This window comes from Panulirus ornatus, chromosome 52, assembly GCF_036320965.1.
Source record: "Panulirus ornatus isolate Po-2019 chromosome 52, ASM3632096v1, whole genome shotgun sequence".
Lineage (NCBI taxonomy): Eukaryota > Metazoa > Arthropoda > Malacostraca > Decapoda > Palinuridae > Panulirus > Panulirus ornatus.
The window spans coordinates 15,014,010-15,036,411 of NC_092275.1; the positions used below are offsets into that span (position 1 = coordinate 15,014,010).

The following is a 22,402-nucleotide window of genomic DNA, read 5'->3' on the forward strand; positions in this document are numbered from 1 at the left end:
ATTCATCTATTTATTATACAAGTCGCTGTCTCCCGCATTAGTGAGGCAGCACAAGGAAACAGATGAAAGAATGGCCCAACCCACCCACATACACATGTATATACATACACATCCATACAATGCCTATACATTTCAACATATACATAAACAGACATATACATATATACACATGTACATAAAAATCATACTTGCTACCTTTATTCATTCCCGTCACCTACATACATATGTATATACATACATGTCCACCATTCCCACATATGCAAAGGAGTAACAGGAAAAGATGTAGAAATTTCCCCATTTCCTTTCATCCACTCTATAGCAGTCATGTAGTCGTATATAATCCACCAAAACAAAAGCCGCCCATCCAACCAGGCAACAGACCTTTCCTTCAATTCCCCTGACCACTTAACATGCCTTAATTCGGACCACTGGCAGCATGTCATTCCCTGTACACCACATAACTCCAATTCAGTCTATCCCTTTCACACCTCATACCCTCCTACATACTCTCGCCCCAGACTTCAAAGCATTTTTCACTCCATCCTTCCAACTTCTCTTTGGTTTCCCCTTTTTCCTTCTTCCCTTCAGACACGCAGAGCCTCTTGGTCATCCTTTCCTCACTCAGTCTCCATGTCTCCAAACCACTTTGCCACATCCTCTTCAGCTCTCATACATACTCCTCTTACCACCACAGCTCCCTCTAACCTGTCATTTCTTATTCAATTAACCCTCCTCACACCAAATATTGTCTCAAACATCAAATTTCCAACACATCCACAATATTCTATACACTTTTGTCTAAGGCAATTCCTCACAACCATAGAGTGCCAACAGGACTACTATACCATAAAACTATCCCCTAAAACATATCCATCTCTGCCCACAGTGTCCTCTCCTTCCATAAATTCCTTAATGCACCAAGACAAGTGAACTTTACCCACCTTTTGACTAAATTCAGTTAACATGGTTCTCTTTGCTGCCATATCCACTACAAGGTATCTAAAACACTCCATTTCCTCCCTGGCTCTTTACATTCACATTCAGCACTCCAAACAATTTCTCTCTTCACTGCTAAACATCATAATGTTGCTTTCCTTTGCATTTACTTTCTCCTTTCACTTACTCTCCCAAACTCAGACAATGTTTGTAGCTTCTTCCTTGAATCTGCCCCCAGCACGATCTAATCAGCAAACAACAACTGACTAACCTTGCCAGGCACCCCTATCACTAACCATATACCTTCTCTTCTCTTCATGATCTATCTTGCATTCACCTCCCTAACCATCCCATCCATACACAAATTAAGCAGCCATGGTGACATCAAACATCCATGCTGCAGACCCACCTTAACTGCACCACTCTCTCTCCTCTCTTCCTACAAGTACAAATGCCTTATTTTCTTGACAAAAAGTCTTCACTGCTTCGAGCAGCTTTCTTCCCATGCCAAATATTCCTAACACTTTACACAAAGCATCTCAACATCATCAAGCACTTTCTCCAGATCCATAAATGTCATATACAAGTCCTTACATTTCTATATGTCTTACACACATTCTTCAAAGTAAATATCTAATATACACATTCTCTATTGCCCTAAAGCCACATTATTCTCACCCAGACTAATGCTATGTGCATGTCACCACTCTCCCTTACAACTTACCAGTTACATTTAACATACTCATAAATCAGAAATTTGAACATATACTTCTGTCCCCCTTGCCTTTAAACAGTGGCACTATATAGATATTCTAACAATCCTATGCACCTCACCATGAGCCAACATACACTAAAAATTCTATCTATTATATCAGTGTATCTCCACATCCAAAATCTGCCATTCTATCAGTGAACACATTTAACAACCCTTCAAAATACTCACTGAATTTCTTCTTCCCATTATTTCTGCCAAATACCAGTTCCCCATTTGCCTCCCTCATTGACATTCCCATTTTTGTTTTGTTTTTTCAAAACAGCAACATCCTTCCAAAACTCTTATTCTCCCTCTAGTATTCTGATACTTGCTCACCTCAATTCTCATGTGCCCTCTTTTTCAGCCCCTGCACCTTTCTCTTGTACATCTCCCAGTCACTTCCTCTCCTGCCCTGTAAATACTGCCCATATATTTCCGTTTTCTCTTTCACTAGCAACTCAACCTCCTCATCCCAACAACTACTACCCTTTCTCCCAGTCAATTTTCCCACCTTCCATATGCCATACACCTTTATTACATATATAAGTAGTACTTCCCTAAGTACTACCAATTCCTCATCAACTCCCCTCGTTTCAACATTTTCACCTTTTGCCTTTCTGCGATCAATCTCTCTTGGCATTTTTTCTCGAAAGGCACTTTTCTAAACTCACTCACTTTCACAACCCTTCTCCCACCCATATCATTTCCTCTTTTCTTGAAGCCTCTACAGACCTTCACCCTCATCTCCAATAAGTAATGATCAGACACCCTAACAGATGCCCCTCTCAACAATTCTACATCCAAGAGACTCTCCTTTGCAAGCTTATCAATTCGTTTATAATACAATGCCTTAACATCCTTCCTACTCATATAAGCACACTTATGGATGTCCCTCTTTTTAAACCAGGTATTTTCAAACACAATCTCTTTTTCAACGCAAACTCAACAGAATGTTCATAATTTTTGTTTACAACTTCAGGTACCCCATGTAAAATCATACCCTTAAAAGCCAAATTTCCTACTCTTGCATTCAATCAGCTGTCACTAATACTTGATCCCTGGCATCAAACCTGCTGACACACTCATTCAACTCCTCCTTAAACATTCTTCTCTTCCTATTCTTCTCATTTCAAGATGCATAAGCACTAATAATCACCTACCTCCTGTAATCCACTTTCATATTTATGCCTGTCAAATCTGGGGCTCACTTCCTTACACCTTTTTACACATTCCCACAACTCATTCTTCAGCAGCAGTGCTACACCTTCATTAGCTCTCACCTGACTTTATTCCGAACACCCCAATCCATTATAGCCCCTTCCCCTTTAGCTTTATTTTGCTCAGAGATATAAAATATAGATTCTTTTCCTCAAACATACTACCTATCTCTCCTTTCTTCTCATCTTGGTTATACATAAACACATCTAGACATCCCAGCCTGAGTGTGTGTGAAAGACAAAAGTTGAGAGTAGATGTGAAGGAAAGCAAGCTATCAAGTTTAGCTGGGAAAAGGTTATTTGGAGTGCAGGTTTGAATGAAGAATGCTTGGAGGAAGTGAGAGAGTTTTAGATACCTGGGAGCAGATATGGGATTAAACAGACCCACAAGGTGGGGGACTGGGCAATGGTCCTAAGCAAATTGAGGAATGTAACAAAAGAGAAGTCACTGCCTTTAGAAGCATGAATGGGGATGTTTGATGATTTACGAGTTTTGTCAGTGCCATACAGATGTAAGGCATGGGCTTCTCACTGAAATGCGAGGAGGAAGAAGGATGTATTGAAAATGAAGTGTTTGAAGATGTGGATAAAGAGGGTCAATTGAAAAGAAATGACAGGGTAAGTAAATAATATTAAGGAGAGTATGTACGAAAGAGCAGAAGGGGTAGTGCTGAAACAGTTTGGACCCATGGAAAGAATGCATGAAGAAGTATGTCTAAGAAGGAATACATGTTAGAAGGTGGAGGAAGAAGAAAATGAAGGACCAAAGAGAAAGTGGAAAGATGGGATTACCCTATTCACTGCTACCTGCTGTGAATGTAACGATATCCCCTTGTACAGAGGTATCTCAATAAATCAAAGGGCTACTTATTCTACATTTTGACTTTGGAAATTGGCGAGGTACTTATCCCTAAGTAAAAACAACAAAAAATATAACTAGATCAGGCTTCCCTGCCTTTCTTGTAAAAGTATGTACGTTTGCTTGTATATATTGACGGGAAATTCCCATTAGCACCACAAGACAAAACTTTTTTCTGAGTTTTCCCTCCATTACACACTTTTTTTTTTTTACTTTCATTAAGCTTATACACTTAGGTTCTTATGTGTTTGCATTAGCACAGATTGAATTGTATGAATATCTTTTCTGTTAATTCATAAAACCATTGATCAATATTCCAATAAAGCAGAGATCATTCTGGGAAAGTTATGTCAGACCACTCCTTCTCCTTTTCGATTTACACAAGTCCTGGTTGTATATATCGTATTTCTATATCTATATAAAACAAGTGACTACATACAGAAAAAGTATGTTTCCCAGAAAAAATAAAGGAAAACACTTTAATTAGTTTGTAAATACTGTACATATCCCATTTCCCAGCAACTCCAGGATGATCTGCAATGATACGCTACTTGTTTGTTTATCAACTTTCAACAAAGTCTTGAAGTTAAACATGTTTCTTCATTACACACGTGTACATATTTCATTAGGAAATGGAATGCCACAGTCAGCTCATCTCGCGTGCCCATTTCTGTTGTCTGTGTACAGCATCTGGACCATCAATCTCACAGCCATCACTATCTTCTCTTTCACTTTTCTCTTTTTCCTCTACTTTCTTGCTGGCTGAATTCATCTGATTCTATTTCATCCAGGATACCAATACTTCTCACAGACAGCATCTACACCCATGGCTTTAGATGGGCCAGCAAGGGCCAAAGATAGTGGCAAAGACTGGGTACTGTACTCTCTTCTCCAGCTCTTGATGGCTACTCACCCACATAATCAAAAACAACTGGCTTACTGTCTGGCATCATTTTCATGTATTGCCCTTTCTTAATGCTATCAACAGTTTTTTCCTGCCAACACCTCAGGCATGAAACCTAAGAGGAAGTTGCAGTCAATGCAAGTAATTTTTCCTGTTGCTGTAGAAATGCCTTGCAGTGAATGGATTGAAGATGCCAAACAAATTTGGGGGCCTGAACATGCAGGATGATAGGTGTCCATGAGACATAACAGATCAGAGCAACAAGGTAGACTGGAGACACAATGCTTTTATCTGGCCAAGCCAGAGCATAAAAAAGCAGTTGGGGGAACCATTAAAAGGTCTGCAGGGCTTGGTTGTGGATAAGGAGCTCTAGTTGCACTAGGAAAAGACAACAAAGGCCACATTCGTTCACACTCAGTCTCTAGCTGTCATGTGTAATGCATCGAAACCACAGCTCCCTTTCCACATCCAGGCCACACAAAACTTTCCATGGTTTACCCTAGACGCTTCACATGCACTGGTTCAACTGACAGCACATCGACCCCTGGTATACCAAATCGTTCGGTTTCACTCAATTCCTTCCTCGCCTTTAACCCTCCTGTATTTTCAGGCCCCGATCACTCAAAATCTTTTTCACTCCATCCTTCAACCTCCAATTTGGTCTCCCACTTCCCCTCATTCCTTCCACCTCTGACACATATATGTTCTTTGTCAATCTTTCCTCACTCATTCTCTCTTTGTGACCAAACCATTTCAATACACCCTCTTCTGCTCTCTCAACCACACTCTTTTTACTCCCACACACCTCTCTTACCCTTTCATTACTTACTTGATCAAATCACCTTACACCACATACTATCCTCAAACATTTCATCTCCACCACATCCACCCTCCTATGTACAACCCTATCTATAGCCCATGCCTCGCAACCATATAACATTGTTGGAATTACCATTCCTTCAAACATACCCATTTTCGCTCTCCGAGATAACATTCTCTCTTTCCACACATTCTTCATCACTCCCAGACCCTTCGCCCCCTCCCCCACCATGCGACACTTCAATTTCCATGGTTCCATTTGCTGCTAAGTCCACTTCCAGATATCTAAAACACTTCACTTCCTCCAATATTTCTCCATTCAGACTTACATCTCAATTAACTTGTCCCTCAACCCTACTGAACCTAGTAACCTTGAAAATACATTTACTCTCAACTTTCTCCTTTTAGACTCTTTTCCAATACATTTACTCTCAACTTTCTCCTTTCAGACTCTTTTCCAATCACAGTCACCAGCTTCTGCAGTTTCTCACACAAATCAACCACCACCACTGTAACATCAGCAAATAACAACTGACCCAATTCCCAAGCCCTCTCACTCACAACAGACTGCATACTTGCCCCCCTCTCCAAAACTCTTGCATTCACCTCCCTAACAAACTCATCCATGATCAACTTAAACAATCATGGAAACATCGCACATCCCTGCCACAAACTGACATTCACTGGGAACCAATCACTTTCCTCTCTTCCTACTCACACACAAGCCTTAAATCCTCAATAAAAATTTTTCACTGCTTCTAGCAACTTACCTCCCACACCATATACTCTTAATAACTTCTACAGAGCACCTCTATCAACTCTCATATGCCTTCTCCAGATCCATAAATGCTACACACAACCTTACATCAGGGAGGTTGCGCAAGGAAACAGACGAAAGAATGGCCCAACCCACCCACATACATATATATATATGTACATACATAAATGCCCACACACACACATATACATTTCAACATATACATACACAGACATACACATATATACACATGTACATATTCATATTAGCTGCCTTCATTCATTCCCGTCATCACCCCGCCACACATGTAATAGCATTCCCCCCTCGTGAGGTAGCGCTAGGAAAAGACAAAAAAGGCCTGAACATACAGGAGGGTGAAAGGCATGCAAACAATAGAGTGAACTGGAACAATGTGGTATACCGGGGTCAACGTGCTGTCAATGGACTGAATCAGGGGACGTGAAGTGTCTGAGGTAAACCATGGAAAGATCTGTGGGTCCTAGATATGGAAAGGGAGCTGTGGCTTTGGAGCATTAATAATAATAACTTTATTTCTTTTATTATACTTAATCGCTGTTTCCCACATCAGCAAGGTAGCGCCAAGAAACATTAAAGAATGGCCCATCCAATCATATATATATATATATATATATATATATATATATATTTTTTTTTTCATACTATTCGCCATTTCCCGCGATAGCGAGGTAGTGTTAAGAAAAGAGGACTGGGCCTTTGAGGGAATATCCTCACCTGGCCCCCTTCTCTGTTCCTTCTTTAAAAAAAAAAAAAAAAAAAAAAAAAAAAAAAAAAAAAGAGAGGGGAGGATTTCCAGCCCTCCCCCGCTCCCTTCCCTTTTAGTCGCCTTCTACGACACGCAGGGAATACGTGGGAAGTATTCTTTCTCCCCTATCCCCAGGGATAATATATATATGGAGAAAAACTGGAGGAAGTGAAGTGTTTTAGATATCTCGGAGTGGATCTGGCAGCGGATGGAACCATGGAAGCGGAAGTGGATCATAGGGTGGGGGAGGGGGCGAAAATTCTGGGGGCCTTGAAGAATGTGTGGAAGTCGAAAACATTATCTCGGAAAGCAAAAATGGGTATGTTTGAAGGAATAGTGGTTCCAACAATGTTGTATGGTTGCGAGGCGTGGGCTATGGATAGAGTTGTGCGCAGGAGGATGGATGTGCTGGAAATGAGATGTTTGAGGACAATGTGTGGTGTGAGGTGGTTTGATCGAGTGAGTAACGTAAGGGTAAGAGAGATGTGTGGAAATAAAAAGAGTGTGGTTGAGAGAGCAGAAGAGGGTGTTTTGAAGTGGTTTGGGCACATGGAGAGAATGAGTGAGGAAAGATTGACCAAGAGAATATATGTGTCGGAGGTGGAGGGAACGAGGAGAAGAGGGAGACCAAATTGGAGGTGGAAAGATGGAGTGAAAAAGATTTTGTGTGATCGGGGCCTGAACATGCAGGAGGGTGAAAGGAGGGCAAGGAATAGAGTGAATTGGAGCGATGTGGTATACCGGGGTTGACGTGCTGTCAGTGGAGTGAATCAAGGCATGTGAAGCATCTGGGGTAAACCATGGAAAGCTGTGTAGGTTTGTATATTTGCGTGTGTGGACGTATGTATATACATGTGTATGGGGGTGGGTTGGGCCATTTCTTTCGTCTGTTTCCTTGCGCTACCTCGCAAACGCGGGAGACAGCGACAAAGTATAAAAAAAAAAAATATATATATATATATATATATATATATATATATATATATATATATATATATATATATATATATATATTTTTTTTTTCAAACTATTCGCCATTTCCCGCGTTAGCGAGGTAGCGTTAAGAACAGAGGACGGGGCCTTTTTTGGAATATCCTCACCTTGCCCCCTCTGTTCCTTCTTTTGGAAAATTAAAAAAAAAAAAAAAAAACGAGAGGGGAGGATTTCCAGCCCCCCCGCTCCCTCCCCTTTTAGTCGCCTTCTACGACACGCAGGGAATATGTGGGAAGTATTCTTAATCCCCTATCCCCAGGGATAATATATATATATATATATATATATATATATATATATATATATATATATATATATATATATATATATATATATATATTTCCCTGTGGATAGGGGAGAAAGAATACTTCCCACGTATTCCCTGCGTGTCATAGAAGGCGACTAAAAGGGAAGGGAGTGGGTGGCTGGAAATCCTCCCCTCTCGTTTTTTTTTAATTTTCCAAAAGATGGAACAGAGAAGGGGGCCAGGTGAGGATTTTCCCTCTAAGGCCCAGTCCTCTGTTCTTAACGCTACCTTGCAAATGCGGGAAATGGCGAATAGTATGAAAAAAAAAAAATATATATATATATATATATATATCTTTCTTTCAAACTATTCGCCATTTCCCGCATTAGCGAGGTAGCGTTAAGAACAGAGGACTGGGCCTTTGAGGGAATACCCTCACCTGGCCCAATTCTCTGTTCCTCCTTTTGGAAAAATAAAAAAAAAACCGAGAGGGGAGGATTTCCAGCCCCCCGCTCCCTCCCCTTTTAGTCGCCTTCTACGACACGCAGGGAATACGTGGGAAGTATTCTTAATCCCCTATCCCCAGGGATAAATATATATATATATATATATATATATATATATATATATATATATATATATATATGACTCCAATTCACTCTATTCCTTGCCCTCCTTTCACCCTCCTGCATGTTCAGGCCCCGATCACACAAAATCTTTTTCACTCCATCTTTCCACCTCCAATTTGGTCTCCCTCTTCTCCTCGTTCCCTCCACCTCCGACACATATATCCTCTTGGTCAATCTCTCCTCACTCATTCTCTCCATGTGCCCAAACCATTTCAAAACACCCTCTTCTGCTCTCTCAACCACGCTCTTTTTATTTCCACACATCTCTCTTACCCTTACGTTACTTACTCGATCAAACCACCTCACACCACACATTGTCCTCAAACATCTCATTTCCAGCACATCCATCCTCCTGCGCACATCTCTATCCATAGCCCACGCCTCGCAACCATACAACATTGTTGGAACCACTATTCCCTCAAACATACCCATTTTTGCTTTCCGAGATAATGTTCTCGACTTCCACACATTTTTCAAGGCTCCCAAAATTTTCGCCCCCTCCCCCCTCCTCCTTCTTCATCCCACCACTCACTACCCTTTCTAATCAACCCACCTCCCACTCTTCTCATGCATCAAGCATCTTTTGCACAAGCCATCACTGCTTCCCTAAATACATCCCATTCCTCCCCCACTCCCCTTACGTCCCTTGTTCTCACCTTTTCCCATTCTGTACTCAGTCTCTCCTGGTACTTCCTCACACAAGTCTCCTTCCCAAGCTCACTTACTCTCACCACTCTCTTCACCCCAACATTCTCTCTTCTTTTCTGAAAACCTCTACAAATCTTCACCTTCGCCTCCACAAGACAATGATCAGACATCCCTCCAGTTGCACCTCTCAGCACATTTACATCCAAAAGTCTCTCTTTCGCACGCCTATCAATTAACATGTAATCCAATAATGCTCTCAGGCCATCTCTCCTACTTACAAGATATACTTATGTATATCTTGCTTTTTAAACCAGGTATTCCCAATCATCAGTCCTTTTTCAGAACATAAATCTACAGGCTCTTCACCATTTCCATTTACAACACTGAACACCCCATGTATACCAATTATTCCCTCAAGTGCCACATTACTCACCTTTGCATTCAAATCACCCATCACTATAACCCGGTCTTGTGCATCAAAACCACTAACACACTCATTCAGCTGCTCCCAAAACACTTGCCTCTCATGATCTTTCTTCTCATGCCCAAATGCATATGCACCAATAATCACCCATCTCTCTCCATCAACTTTCAGTTTTACTCATATCAATCTAAAATTTACTTTCTTACACTCTATCACATATATATATATATATATATATATATATACATATATATATATATATATATATATTTTTTTTGCTTTGTCGCTGTCTCCCGCGTTTGCCAGGTAGCGCAAGGAAACAGATGAAAGAAATGGCCCAACCCACCCCCATACACATGTATATACATACGTCCACACACGCAAATATACATACCTACACAGCTTTCCATGGATTACCCCAGACGCTTCACATGCCCTGATTCAATCCACTGACAGCACGTCAACCCCGGTATACCACATCGATCCAATTCACTCTATTCCTTGCCCTCCTTTCACCCTCCTGCATGTTCAGGCCCCGATCACACAAAATCTTTTTCACTCCATCTTTCCACCTCCAATTTGGTCTCCCACTTCTCCTCGTTCCCTCCACCTCCGACACATATATCCTCTTGGTCAATCTTTCCTCACTCATTCTCTCCATGTGCCCAAACCATTTCAAAACACCCTCTTCTGCTCTCTCAACCATGCTCTTTTTATTTCCACACATCTCTCTTACCCTTACATTACTTACTCGATCAAACCACCTCACACCACATACTGTCCTCAAACATCTCATTTCCAGCACATCCACCCTCCTGTGCACAACTCTATCCATAGCCCATGCCTCAGAACCATACAACATTGTTAGAACCACTATTCCTTCAAACATACCCATTTTACTTTCCGAGATAATGTTCTCGACTTCACGCATTCTTCAAGGCTCCCCAAATTTTTGCCCCCTCCCCCACCCTATGATTCGTGCACATGTAGGAAGAGAGGAAAGTGACTGGTTCTCAGTGAATGTAGGTGTAAGGCAAGGGTGTGTGATGTCTCCATGGTTGTTTAATTTGTATATGGATGGGGTTGTTAGGGAGGTGAATGCAAGAGTTTTGGAAAGAGGGGCAAGTATGAAGTCTGTTGTGGATGAGAGAGCTTGGGAAGAGAGTCAGTTGTTGTTCGCTGATGATACAGCGCTGGTGGCTGATTCATGTGAGAAACTGCAGAGGCTGGTGACTGAGTTTGGTAAAGTGTGTGAAAGAAGAAAGTTGAGAGTAAATGTGAATAAGAGCAAGGTTATTAGGTACAGTAGGGTTGAGGGTCAAGTCAATTGGGAGGTAAGTCTGAATGGAGAAAAACTGGAGGAAGTGAAGTGTTTTAGATATCTGGGAGTGGATTTGGCAGCGGATGGAACCATAAAATATATGAGAACACTATTCAGCATGTGACATGGTGATCTTTGGGGAATGACAGCATATGTGCAAGGTGTCATAGCAAGAGTTGCAAGATCAAGGCATCATGGTAAGTAATGCCAATTTGAGACAGCTGACCATGTGTGCCAAAATGGTTAGGTAATACAGAGCAGAAGAGCAAAGAAAGACTAACAAAGAAGACAGTGTGAGAAGTGGAAAAAGCAAGGTGAAGGGAAAGACCTAAGAGTTGGAAGTATGAAGTGATGGAAGTGTGGGGTACTACACCCTAAGCATTCAGGTGTGTGGGAATGAATAGGAAACAATGTGGTATGTGGGCGATATCAGGCTGTCAACAGGCTGAACCTGGTATACAAGGCAGTCAAGGTATACACTGGAACAGTCTGAAGGTTTAAGCTGTGGATGGTAAGCTCTGGTGTTCAGGATTTTATACATAACACCTAGAAAGTGGATGTGAACCATGAGGTGAGGGGGATGTTTGTTTGTTCCAAACGTTATCTTGTAATGGTAAAAAAGTAATTAGGCACAATCCCCCCAATTGCCTCTCCTACTTTAGTAAGGTAGCATCAAGATCAAACTGAGCCCATGGTGAGCTTAGACCTTTCTTCTGTTCCTGTTTCTGGATAAAATATAAGAGGAGAGTGTTTCCAGGCCCCTAATCCTACCACTCTTATTCTCCTTTTACAGCATACAAGAAATATTTGGGTAGTATTCTTTCCACCCTCCATCTCCTAAGATACATTAAAATAATTATATCACTAATGTTTTTTTGCCTGTTCTGGTAGTCCCATGTGTGTGTAAGGGTAGCTTTCATATAATCAATACTTGGTGATTGTGGCCTTGGAGCTCATACTTAAAATGGTTACCATCTCCACCAACCAGTCAGGCCGGCCCATCACATGAGGTAATAACATTTCAGTTCCAGAATATTACTCTTCAATTATTTAATAAATGGCTGCTGGCAATACCAAGTATTGATAATGAAATAAGCTCTCATGCATAAAATCTTTATGTACTAAACCTAGAATACCTCAGCCAAGCAAGGCAAAATCTATTTATGTGCAACTCACCATATACATTCTTATATTAATAAAACCATACAATGGTAGTGTAAAACTTTATTGCATGTAAACTGATGAAAAGCATAATTATAGACTGTACTATGATAACACTTCATCAAACTTTTTCAAAAATACTAAATTTTATAAAAATGAAATCTATAACTTAGTTAACACTGACTAAAAATATTTAAAATATAAACTTAGGATACTACACATGCATCTTACTATAAACAAATGTCTATATAATAAAAACAACCAGCAGCCATTTATATGAAAACCAAAGCTGTTATTCAAAAGGATGTAAATACTTTACTTGTGAAGTGCTAACCCCCCAAATAAGCACAACACAAATAAGTGCCACAAGTGTGCCAAGGTCATGATAAACACTTTACCATAGTCCTGTAAATGGGCTGGGTGACTGGCCCGTGCCCTTACATATTCATGTGACAGGCCGTGACTGGGTGGATGACGGCAGAGTGGGGCATCTCTAACAGGTATGTTGTAGCTGAGGCCCTGCGGGTAGCCTCCACCAAGACTTGGCCCACCCAATGAGGCCTGCTCCTGCCGAGTGGGCTGGCAGGTCTGGGCTGAGGCCAAATAGTATGAGTACTGATCACCGAAGGGCTGTGACTGGTATTGTCGCCAGCAGTATATGCAGTCCCGGTCTGTCACCTCATGATTGCATGACCACCACCACTGAGGGTATATAGACCCCCAGTTGAACCCCCCGCATGCCCCCTCTTGGTCTCCTGCTGCCCACAGTCAAAAGGCAGATCATTAGTCAAACATTATACATTACCTGGTGAACAAAGTCACAAGTCAGTATCACTCAAAATTAGTATTCTCTGACCTTCTTTTGCTCTATCAATTAATATTATTAGTTCTACTATAAGTAAAGCTAGCCAGTTACAAGTTATGTACAAGAATGTACAAGATAAAAGCGCAAACACAAGTAAGTATAAAAGTTAGCTCCACACCAACAGTGATAGACAGTACAGCAAGGATGGATGAAGCTTTTATGTACAGAAAACATCTCTCAACATACCATTAGGAGCAAAGCAGCACAAGAAATGCAGGTTTATTTAAGGTAAAATTATTATACCCTCATCTAATTATATACATGAAAACATATATATATGCAAATACATCTCACATATTTGCTACAACCATTATGTACTGAGTTAGATTCCTGTCACGTAACTTTTAATCAATACTCTTCTTTTTTTAACACCAACACCATCCTCCCATTTTATGAGTTCTTCTATGTACATATACATCCCCACTTCATAAACTTTACAAAGCTGATCTCTGAAATATCAAAATATTTAAGCTGTGCACATACTAACACTGTAATGAAGATTTAAGCTAGCGAAAATCCATCATCATTTTTGATCAGTTCAAAATATCTTATTAAACATGCACCTAGTTTAGTATTCATAACATTGTTATTATTACTATAGTATTACCAAGCAAATCTATAAACAGGAACAAGTCCAATGTTATCTGAAACATTCCAACTCCGGAAGATGTTAGATCTCAAGGGGATCTTCAATGGACATTACTTAAATGGGTCCGTGATTACCCTCATGGATGGAGACACGATCCCTGCGTGGCCGGTCGCGCTCCGTCAGAGATTGTTGCCGTCTCAAACCGGTCCCTGTTCCCGTTCCCGTTCCGCTTCCCCCTGAGGATGGTGATTTGCCTCCTCCCCGACCTAGTACACCACCAACAGGCACTGGTCAATCATTCATTAACTTATTACTATTGTTTTATGCCTCTTTTCTGTGTGTGTTTGTTGAAAAGCTTCTCAATGAATGATAAGTAAAGACATAAGCTATTTTCAATGAAAGCAAAGACATAAAAAAGGAGCAAAAAATTCAAAAAGTAAAGTCTTTCTAATGTGTATGGAAAAAAGAACATAATACTGAAATAGCCAACAGTTTATATAAGGCAGCTTCTTTGACAACATAAGTAGCACAGTGAAATTGGCAGGTGCTTGCAACAAAATGAAGCATGGTGTATTCAACTCCAATTGCATATGAGAAAACCATGTGAATTAATGGATATATAATATGTAAATTCCAGCAATCTTGAATCTCATTATCTCTTAAGTCACTGACAATGTATTCCTGCTGCAACAGAAAGAATACACCTGAAATATTCTTTAAAGCAATCACTTGACTTATATACTACTAGAACATAAATTACATATATTTTTTTTATTATACTTTGTTGCTGTCTCCCACGTTAGCAAGGTAGCACAAGGAAAAAGACTAAAAAATGACCCAACCCACCCACGTACATGCCAAAGCACACACATATACATACCTATACATTTCAACGTATACATACATATACATGCACAGATATATACATATATACAGAGGTACATACTCATACTGGCTGCCTTCATCCATTCCTGTCACCACCCCGCCACTCATGAAATGGCACCCCCTTCCCCCCGCGTGAGGTAGCGCTAGGAAAAGACAACAAAGGCCACATTCGTTCACACTCAGTCTCTACCTGTCATGTGTAATGCACCACAACCACAGCTCCCTTTCCACATCCTGGCCCCGCAAAACTTTCCATGGTTTACCCTACGCGCTTCACATGCCCTGGTTCAATCCATTGACAGCACGTCGACCCCGGTATACCACATCCTTCCAATTCACTCTATTCCTTGCACGCCTTTCATCCTCCTGTATGAGTGAGGAAAGAATGACAAAGAGGATATGTGAGTGAAAGGTAGAGGGAACGAAGAGAAGTGGGAGACCAAACTAGCGGTGGAAGGATGGAGTAAAAAGATTTTGAGCGATTGGGGCGTGAACATGTAGGAGGGTGAGATGCGTGCAAGGAATAGAATTGGAACGATGTGGTATACCAGGGTCGACGTGCTGTCAATGAATTGAACCAGGGCATCTGAAGTGTCTGGGGTAAACCATGGAAAGTTTAGTGGGGCTTGGATGTGGAAAGGGAGCTGTGGTTTTTCGTGCATTACACGACAGCTAGAGATTCGTGCATTACACATAACAGCTAGAGATGAGTGTGAACGAATGAGGCCTTTTGTCCTTTCATAGCACTACCTCGCGGGGGGAGGGGGGATGCTATTTCATGTGTGGCAGGGTGGCGACTGGAATGAATAAAGGCAGCAAGTATGAATTATGTGCATGTGTATATAAGTATATGTCTGTGTATGTATATATATGTTTACATTAAAATGTATAGGTATGTATATATGTGCGTGTGTGGACGTATATGTATAGACGTGTATGTTGGTGGGTTGGGCCATTCTTTCATATGTGTCCTTGCTCTACCTCGCTAATGCGGGAGACAGCGGCAAAGTATAATAAATAAATAAATAAATAAATATATATATATATATATATATATATATATATATATATATATATATATATATATATATATATATATATATATATATATATTTAATATACATATAATGTAAGATAATATGATATATATATATATATATTTCTTTTCTTTTTTCTTTCAAACTATTCGCCATTTCCCATGTTAGTGAGGTAGCATTAAGAACAGAGGACTAGGCCTTGGAGGAAATATCCTCACTTGGCCCCTTCTCTGTTCTTTCTTTTGGAAAATTAAAAAAAAACAAGAGGGGAGGATTTCCAGCCACCCGCTCACTCCCCTTTTAGTTGCCTTCTACGACACACAGGGAATACGTGGGAAGTATTCTTTCTCCCCTATCCCCAGGGATAACACACACACATATATATACATATATATACATATATATATGGATTTGTATGTAGCATTTATGGATCTGGAGAAGGCATATGATAGAGTTGATAGAGATGCTCTGTGGAAGATATTAAGAATATATGGTGTGGGAGGCAAGTTGTTAGAAGCAGTGAAATGTTTTTATCAAGGATGTAAGGCATGTGTACGTGTAGGAAGAGAGGAAAGTGATTGGTTCTCAGTGAATGTAGGTTTGTGGCAGGGGTGTGTGATGTCTCCATGGTTGTTTAATTTGTTTATGGATGGGGTTGTTAGGGAGGTGAATGCAAGAGTTTTGGAAAGAGGGGCAAGTATGAAGTCTGCTGTGGATGAGAGAGCTTGGGAAGTGAGTCAGTTGTTGTTCGCTGATAATACAGCGCTGGTGGCTGATTCATGTGAGAAACTGTAGAAGCTGGTGACTGAGTTTGGTAAAGTGTGTGAAAGAAGAAAGTTAAGAGTAAATGTGAATAAGAGCAAGGTTATTAGGTACAGTGGGGTTGAGGGTCAAGTCAATTGGGAGGTAAGTTTGAATGGAGAAAAACTGGAGGAAGTAAAGTGTTTTAGATATCTAGGAGTGGATCTGGCAGCGGATGGAACCATGGAAGCAGAAGTGAATCATAGGGTGGGGGAGGGGGCGAAAATCCAGGGAGCCTTGTGGAAGTCGAGAACATTATCTCGGAAAGCAAAAATGGGTATGTTTGAAGGAATTGTGGTTCCAACAATGTTGTATGGTTGTGAGGCGTGGGCTATGGATAGAGTTGTGCGCAGGAGGGTGGATGTGCTGGAAATGAGATGTTTGAGGACAATGTGTGGTGTGAGGTGGTTTGATCGAGTAAGTAATGTAAGGGTAAGAGAGATGTGTGGAAATAAAAAGAGCGTGGTTGAGAGAGCAGAAGAGGGTGTTTTGAAATGGTTTGGGCACATGGAGAGAATGAATGAGGAAAGATTGACCAAGAGGATATATGTGTCAGAGGTGGAGGGAACGAGGAGAAGTAGGAGACCAAATTGGAGGTGGAAAGATGGAGTGAAAAAGATTTTGAGTGATCGGGGCCTGAACATGCAGGAGGGTGAAAGGCGGGCAAGGAATAGAGTGAATTGGATCGATGTGGTATACTGGGGTTGACGTGCCGTCAGTGGATTGAATCAGGGCATGTGAAGCGTCTGGGGTAAGCCATGGAAAGTTGTGTGCGGCCTGGATGTGGAAAGGGAGCTGTGGTTTCGGGCATTATTGCGTGACAGCTAGAGACTGAGTGTGAACGAATGGGGCCTTTGTTGTCTTTTCCTAGTGCTACCTCGCACACATGAGGGGGGAGGGGGATGGTATTCCATGTGTGGCAAGGTGGCGATGGGAATGAATAAAGGCAGACAGTGTGAATTGTGTGTATGGGTATATATGTATGTGTCTGTGTGTGTATATATATGTGTACATTGAGATGTATAGGTATGTATATTTGCGTGTGTGGACGTGTATGTATATACATGTGTATGGGGGTGGGTTGGGCCATTTTCTTTCGTCTGTTTCCTTGCGCTACCTCGCAAACGCGGGAGACAGCGACAAAGCAAAATAAAATAAATATATAAAATATTATACGTTGTTGCTGTCTCCCGCGTTAGCGAGGTATGTGTATATGTATATATATATGTATATATGTATATATATATATTCTTTTTTTCTTTCATACTATTCGCCATTTCCCGCGTTAGCAAGGTAGCGTTAAGAACAGAGGACTGGGCCTCTGAGGGAATATCCTCACCTGGCCTCGTTCTCTGTTCCTTCTTTTGGAAAATAAAAAAAAAACGAGAGGGGAGGATTTCCAGCCCCCCGCTCCCTCCCCTTTTAGTCGCCTTCTACGACACGCAGGGAATACGTGGGAAGTATTCTTTCTCCCCTATCCCCAGGGATATATATATATATATATATATATATATATATATATATATATATATATATATATATATAGGGTGTGATCAAGTATATTCCTACAAGTCCATGGGGAAAAAGAAACGTGATAAGTTCCCAAGAGCACTTTTGTGTAATAATCACATCATCAGGGGAGATACAAGAAAAAAATATGTCAGTTGATATACAACAAAGAGACCTGGCTAAGACACCATTTGGTGAACAATTGTTTACCAAATGGCATCCTAGCTACATCTCTTGTTGTATATCAACTGACTTATTTTTCTTTCTTGTATCTACCCTGACGATGTGATTATTACTCAAAAGTGCACTTGGGAACTTACCATGTTTCATTTCCCCGTGGACTCATAGGAATATATATATATATATATATATATATATATATATATATATATATATATATATATATATATATATATATATTCATGCAAAGGAAATAACCATACATCAAATTCACAATGCAGAATTAAAGACAAAGAATTCAAGGTGGAAATTAAGAAATAAGGTCACCTAGTGACCCCATTAAATCTTTCAAAATTTCAGTACATCTACAATACTGACTTAAAAACTTAAAAGAAATACAATAAACATTTTGTTACTGGCAACATGTTAGATATAACACACATTAGGACTTCTAAACAGAAGGTTGCAGAGGTATTGGAAACCAAAGTGAAAAGGATATTTCAGGGGAATCTTAAGAATACCATGTAATGCATAGTACCTGGTGGTTATCCTTGACCTGGCAGATAATTAAGAACAAAGGAATGCAAGGGGTGAGACAAGTGATAAGCTTAGATATACAAGAAAAGATTGGAAGAATAAAGACATAATTCAAATAAAACTAAGAAAATTGCTTCAGAAGATACTAAAGGTGTAACTAAGATTTTTCAGAAAAATTTATCAATGGTGTGATAACAAAACTTGGAACATTAGAAATATATGCTGTGTACATTATGTTAAAATCATTTTCCACCATCACATGTGAGATGATACAAAACCGTCCCTATGTAAGTCGAAAAGAGAAGAAAAAATTTCTAATGTGTGTCAAAAAAAAAAAAAAAAAAAAAGGAAATCATAAGAAATGATGCAAATGATGACATGTGATAAGGGGTCCTGAGCAATGCAAAGGATAATGGATATTTGAAGATAGCATTTATCATTCAGAGGCTGAAATGTGACAAAAGTAGTGAAATGGACCTCCATGGTGTAGCGGTTAGCATTACTGACCATAACCTTGAGGCATTCACAGGCCAAATGGGGCTGAGCAAACAGTTTGAATCCCAGTTGAGACAGTAGGCCTAGAGTCCACCCAACTGTTCATCATTCCCTATTTGACTGATCAATAAAATGGGTACCTGGCTTAGGCTAGGGTATATTATTTATCTATCTATCTATAGATATCTGATGCTTGTTCTCCCCTGAAACCCTTAAAGTGGCTGCCATGGCAAGGGAGTCTCCATAACTAATGAACTCCAGTGCTAATACATACACTTTAGTGCCTCACCCTTAACAGGCCACAGGCAGAGGTCAATTCTAGTGCACTGTTTGTAGAGGTTTCTACCTAATGTTCCTAACTCATATATATATATATATATATATATATATATATATATATATATATATATATATATATATATATACATATATATCTTTTTTTATTTTGCTTTGTCGCTGTCTCCCGCGTTTGCGAGGTAGCGCAAGGAAACAGACGAAAGAAATGGCCCAACCCACCCACACACACAATGTATATACATACACGTCCACACACGCAAATATACATACCTATACATCTCAATGTACACATATATATACACACACAGACACATACATATATAACCATGCACACAATTCACACTGTCTGCCTTTATTCATTCCCATCGCCATCTCGCCACACATGGAATACCATCGCCCTTCCCCCCTCATGTGTGCGAGGTAGCACTAGGAAAAGACAACAAAGGCCCCATTCGTTCACACTCAGTCTCTAGCTGTCATGCAATAATGCCCGAAACCACAGCTCCCTTTCCACATCCAAGCCCCACACAACTTTCCATGGTTTACCCCAGACGCTTCACATGCCCTGATTCAATCAACTGACAGCACGTCAACCCCAGTATACCACATCGATCCAATTCACTATATTCCTTGCCCGCCTTTCATCCTCCTGCATGTTCAGGCCCCGATCACACAAAATCTTTTTCACTCCATCTTTCCACCTCCAATTTGGTCTCCCACTTCTCGTTCCCTCCACCTCCAACACATATATCCTCTTGGTCAATCTTTCCTCACTCATTCTCTCCATGTGCCCAAACCATTTCAAAACACCCTCTTCTGCTCTCTCAACCACGCTCTTTTTATTTCCACACATCTCTCTTACCCTTACATTACTTACTCGATCAAACCACCTCACACCACACACTGTCCTCAAACATCTCATTTCCAGCACATCCATCCTCCTGCGCGCAACTCTATCCATAGCCCACGCCTCGCAACCATACAACATTGTTGGAACCACTATTCCTTCAAACATACCCATTTTTGCTTTCCGAGATAATGTTCTCGACTTCCATACATTCTTCAACGCTCCCAGGATTTTCGCCCCCTCCCCCACCCTATGATTCACTTCCGCTTCCATGGTTCCATCCACTGCCAGATCCACTCCCAGATATCTAAAACACTTTACTTCCTCCAGTTTTTCTCCATTCAAACTTACCTCCCAATTGACTTGACCCTCAACCCTACTGTACCTAATAACCTTGCTCTTATTCACATTTACTCTTAACTTTCTACTTTCACACACTTCACCAAACTCAGTCACCAGCTTCTACAGTTTCTCACATGAATCAGCCACCAGCGCTGTATCATCAGCGAACAACAACTGACTCACTTCCCAAGCTCTCTCATCCACAACAGACTGCATGCTTGCCCCTCTTTCCAAAACTCTTGCATTCACCTCCCTAACAACCCCATCCATAAACAAATTAAACAACCATGGAGACATCACACACCCCTGCTGCAAACCTACATTCACAGAGAACCAATCACTTTCTTCTCTTCCTACACGTACACATGCCTTACATCCTCGATTAAAACTTTTCACTGCTTCTAACAACTTGCCTCCCACACCATATATTCTTAATACCTTCCACAGAGCATCTCTATCAACTCTATCGTATGCCTTCTCCAGATCCATAAATGCTACATACAAATCCATTTGCTTTTCTAAGTATTTCTCACATACATTCTTCAAAGCAAACACCTGATCCACATATCCTCTACCACTTCTGAAACCACACTGCTCTTCCCCAATCTGATGCTCTGTACATGCCTTCACCCTCTCAATCAATACCCTCCCATATAATTTACCAGGAATACTCAACAAACTTATACCACTGAAATTTGAGCACTCACTCTTATCATTTATTTTACTTTGTCGCTGTCTCCCGCATTAGCAAGGTAGCGCAAGGTAACAGATGAAAGAATGGGCCAACCCACCAACATACACATGCATATACGTACACGTCCACACATGCAAATATACATACCTATACATTTCAATGTATACATATATATACACACACAGACTTATACATATATACACATGTACATAATACATACTGTCTGCCATTATTCATTCCCATCGCCACACCACCACACATGAAATAAAACAACCCCCTCCACCCGCATGTGCGTGAGGTAGCACTAGGAAAAGACAACAAAGGCCACATTCAGGGTATGTGAAGCGTCTGGGGTAAACCATGGAAAGTTCTGTGGGGCCTGGATGTGGAAAGGGAGCTGTGGTTTCAGGCATCATTGCATGACAGCTGGAGACTGAGTGTAAGCGAATGGGGCCTTTGTTGGCAGCGGATGGAACCATGGAAGCGGAAGTGAATCATAGGGTGGGGGAGGGGGCGAAAATCCTGGGAGCCTTGAAGAATGTGTGGAAGTCGAGAACATTATCTCGGAAAGCAAAAATGGGTTTGAAGGAATAGTGGTTCCAACAATGTTGTATGGTTGCGAGGCGTGGGCTATGGATAGAGTTGTGCGCAGGAGGGTGGATGTGCTGGAAATGAGATGTTTGAGGACAATGTGTGGTGTGAGGTGGTTTGATCGAGTAAGTAATGTAAGGGTAAGAGAGATGTGTGGAAATAAAGAGAGCGTAGTTGAGAGAGCAGAAGAGGGTGTTTTGAAATGGTTTGGGCACATGGAGAGAATGAGTGAGGAAAGATTGACCAAGAGGATATATGTGTCGGAGGTGGAGGGAACGAG

General features: G+C 40.8%; 1 protein-coding gene across 1 annotated transcript in view; it reads right to left on the reverse strand.

Annotated features, from left to right (window-relative positions):
- Patronin (calmodulin-regulated spectrin-associated protein patronin) overlaps positions 1–22,402 on the reverse strand; it is a 216,667-nt gene that overhangs the window by 139,442 nt on the left and 54,823 nt on the right. Inside the window, 2 exon segments of the mRNA XM_071692291.1 lie at positions 12,852–13,046; positions 14,042–14,173. Of these exon segments, the coding sequence (XP_071548392.1) occupies positions 12,852–13,046; positions 14,042–14,173 (327 nt within the window).